We start from the raw sequence: 2,310 nt of genomic DNA on the forward strand, positions 1-2,310 counted from the left end.
TTAATTAAATAAAAGATATTGTGATATCCCAACAAGTAAACATGTTCCAACAAGGAACAACATCTCCATGTTCCAACAAGGAACAAACTTCAATCTTCACCGGCAACTAACAACGCTATAAGAGGGGCTGAGCAAAGAGGTAACATAGCCAAACAACGGTTTGCTAGGACAAGGTGGGTTAGAGGCTTGGCTTAACAATATGGAAGGCATGACAAGCAAGTGGTAGGCATCGCAGCATAGGCATAGCAAAAGAGCAAGCATCTAGCAAGCAATGATAGAAGTGATTTCGAGGGTATGGTCACCTTACCTGAAATCCCGCAAGGAAGAAGAACGAGTCCATGAAGAAGACAACGGACGTAGTCGAACGAATCCTCACAACACGATGTTACCGGATTACCGAGAAGAACTACACCAGAAAGAAAGCAAACAACATCGTAAACAACCACTGCAACACCATGGCATGATGCACAACAAGTATGATGCATGTCCGGTTTAATGAAGCATGGCATGACAAAATGCACAAGCAACCCTACAAATTAAGTGGAGCTCAATATGCAACGAGTTGCATATTGACGAAACACCACCACAAGTTATTTAGTTCGATCTTGTGTATTTACCCAGCAATATTAAATGTTGTTAAACATGGCAAGAGGGTGAAGCAAAGTAAAACTACCTATCTAGTCAAGGTTAAATGAGGCCGGAACAACAAAACAACAAGTCCGGAAACTCCTCATGTGCATATTTTGGTTATGGTACTGTTCTGACCTAAACATAATTTTCGAGTTATTAAACATGCAAAGTAAGGTCACCGTGTTAAACTAGGCATTTTTCCATCCCATTTACATATAAAGTTTATTAAATTCTGAGTTACGGTTATTTAGTTATGAGTTAAATCATTTTAGCAAGTTATTTAAGCAAATTTAAACAAACATCATTTTAAACATTTTAAACATAGATGAAAGTTGCATATTATTAAACTAGATGAAAATCTAAGCAAGTTTCATATATAACGTTTTTACATATGATGCATGGTTGGAGAGTTATTATATGCATGATCATGAAGGGGTTTTCTGCAAAACTGTTTTGCTAGAATAATTAGGAAATTCATAGATCTGGAAAAAAAACATGAATGGGCCAAAATAGAGGCCGGCCCAACAAGCAACAAATGTCTGAAGGGGGGTATCACCATGGGCTTGGCCAATTAGTTGGAGGGAAGGCCGCCGGGCTTGGCACGGCTAAGACCCAGCCGACGCTCGCGGTCAACGGGGACCGGATCGAGCCAGGGAGCTCGGGCTGTGCGTTGCGGTCAACGGGAGCGGTGTGTTTTCGTCCTCGTCTGGACATAGGGGAGGCAATGGCGCGTAGTAGAGAAGCAACAGAGGACTTGGCGGGGCGAGGGGCCATGGGAACTGGCCAGATTCGAGGCAAGGGTGGCGGTGGAAGGCGACGACTATGAGCAGTGCAGACGCTACAATGGGGCGATGTAGGCGTAGCAACAGAGGCGATGCAGGCAAACTGGTCACGCCGAACCAGAGCGACAACAGCGGCCTTCGACAGGAATGGGGCCGGAGAAGCTCGTGGGGGTCGGGAAGAAGGCGCGGCGGCGGTGATCCCCTCCAGATCCGGCGCGGCTTGGGGCTTGGCAAGCCCGCACGAGGCCGGAATTAGGGAGCGGCGACCCCCGTCCATGGCGTCGGGGCAGAGATCCTCTGGTCCCTGCGGAAGCAAGAGAAGTAGAGAGAGAGGGATTAGAGCAGAGGAGGAAGGAGAAGGCAGGAAAAGAGAAGAGGGGGCACAGGTGAGGGCGATGTCCTGGTCAATGGTCATGGTCGTCGGTGCGATGTGGTGGAGCAGGGGCGCGCGAGAAGGGGCTCGAGCTCCTGGGGCTTGGCGAAGACAGCATGGAGCCCTCGAGCGGGAGAGCCTGTGGGCGCGGAGGACGGATTGGGTGGCGGCGGAAAACAAGGGACTTGGTCGGAGACGATGCTGGTTGGTGGAAGGATCGGGGAGGTGGAGAGGTGGTTGGCTCGGGATCGATCCCGAGGGGAATTTGGAGGAGTGGCGGCGGAGGAGGATTTGATGGATGGGACAGCTAGGGCTAGGGTTGGTCTAGATATATATAGTAGGTGGTTAAAGTGAGACTATTTGGTCCCTCCGCTCATAATCGGACGGCCGAGAAATAAATAGGTGGGGAGTCCAAATAAGAAAACAGTGACGTTTTGAAGACGTTTGGGGATGATCCGGACACAACGGTGACGACCGCCCGGGCCGGGTCTGGGACAGCTTTCGGACGCGCGCGAGGAGGGTCGC

The 2,310-nt window shown here is 49.5% G+C and overlaps 1 protein-coding gene across 1 annotated transcript; it reads right to left on the reverse strand.

Annotated features, from left to right (window-relative positions):
• Positions 1-354: 354 nt before the first annotated feature.
• LOC119288924 lies at positions 355-2,058 on the reverse strand. Its single transcript, XM_037568398.1, has 2 exons — positions 1,187-2,058; positions 355-406 (listed from the first exon to the last, which is right to left on the reverse strand). Exons 1-2 carry the CDS (start codon positions 1,825-1,827, stop codon positions 394-396), a joined length of 654 nt encoding a protein of 217 aa, XP_037424295.1. The 5' UTR covers positions 1,828-2,058; the 3' UTR covers positions 355-393.
• Between the last annotated feature and the right edge of the window lie 252 nt (positions 2,059-2,310).

Source organism: Triticum dicoccoides, chromosome 4A, assembly GCF_002162155.2.
Source record: "Triticum dicoccoides isolate Atlit2015 ecotype Zavitan chromosome 4A, WEW_v2.0, whole genome shotgun sequence".
Classification (NCBI taxonomy): Eukaryota; Viridiplantae; Streptophyta; class Magnoliopsida; order Poales; family Poaceae; genus Triticum; species Triticum dicoccoides.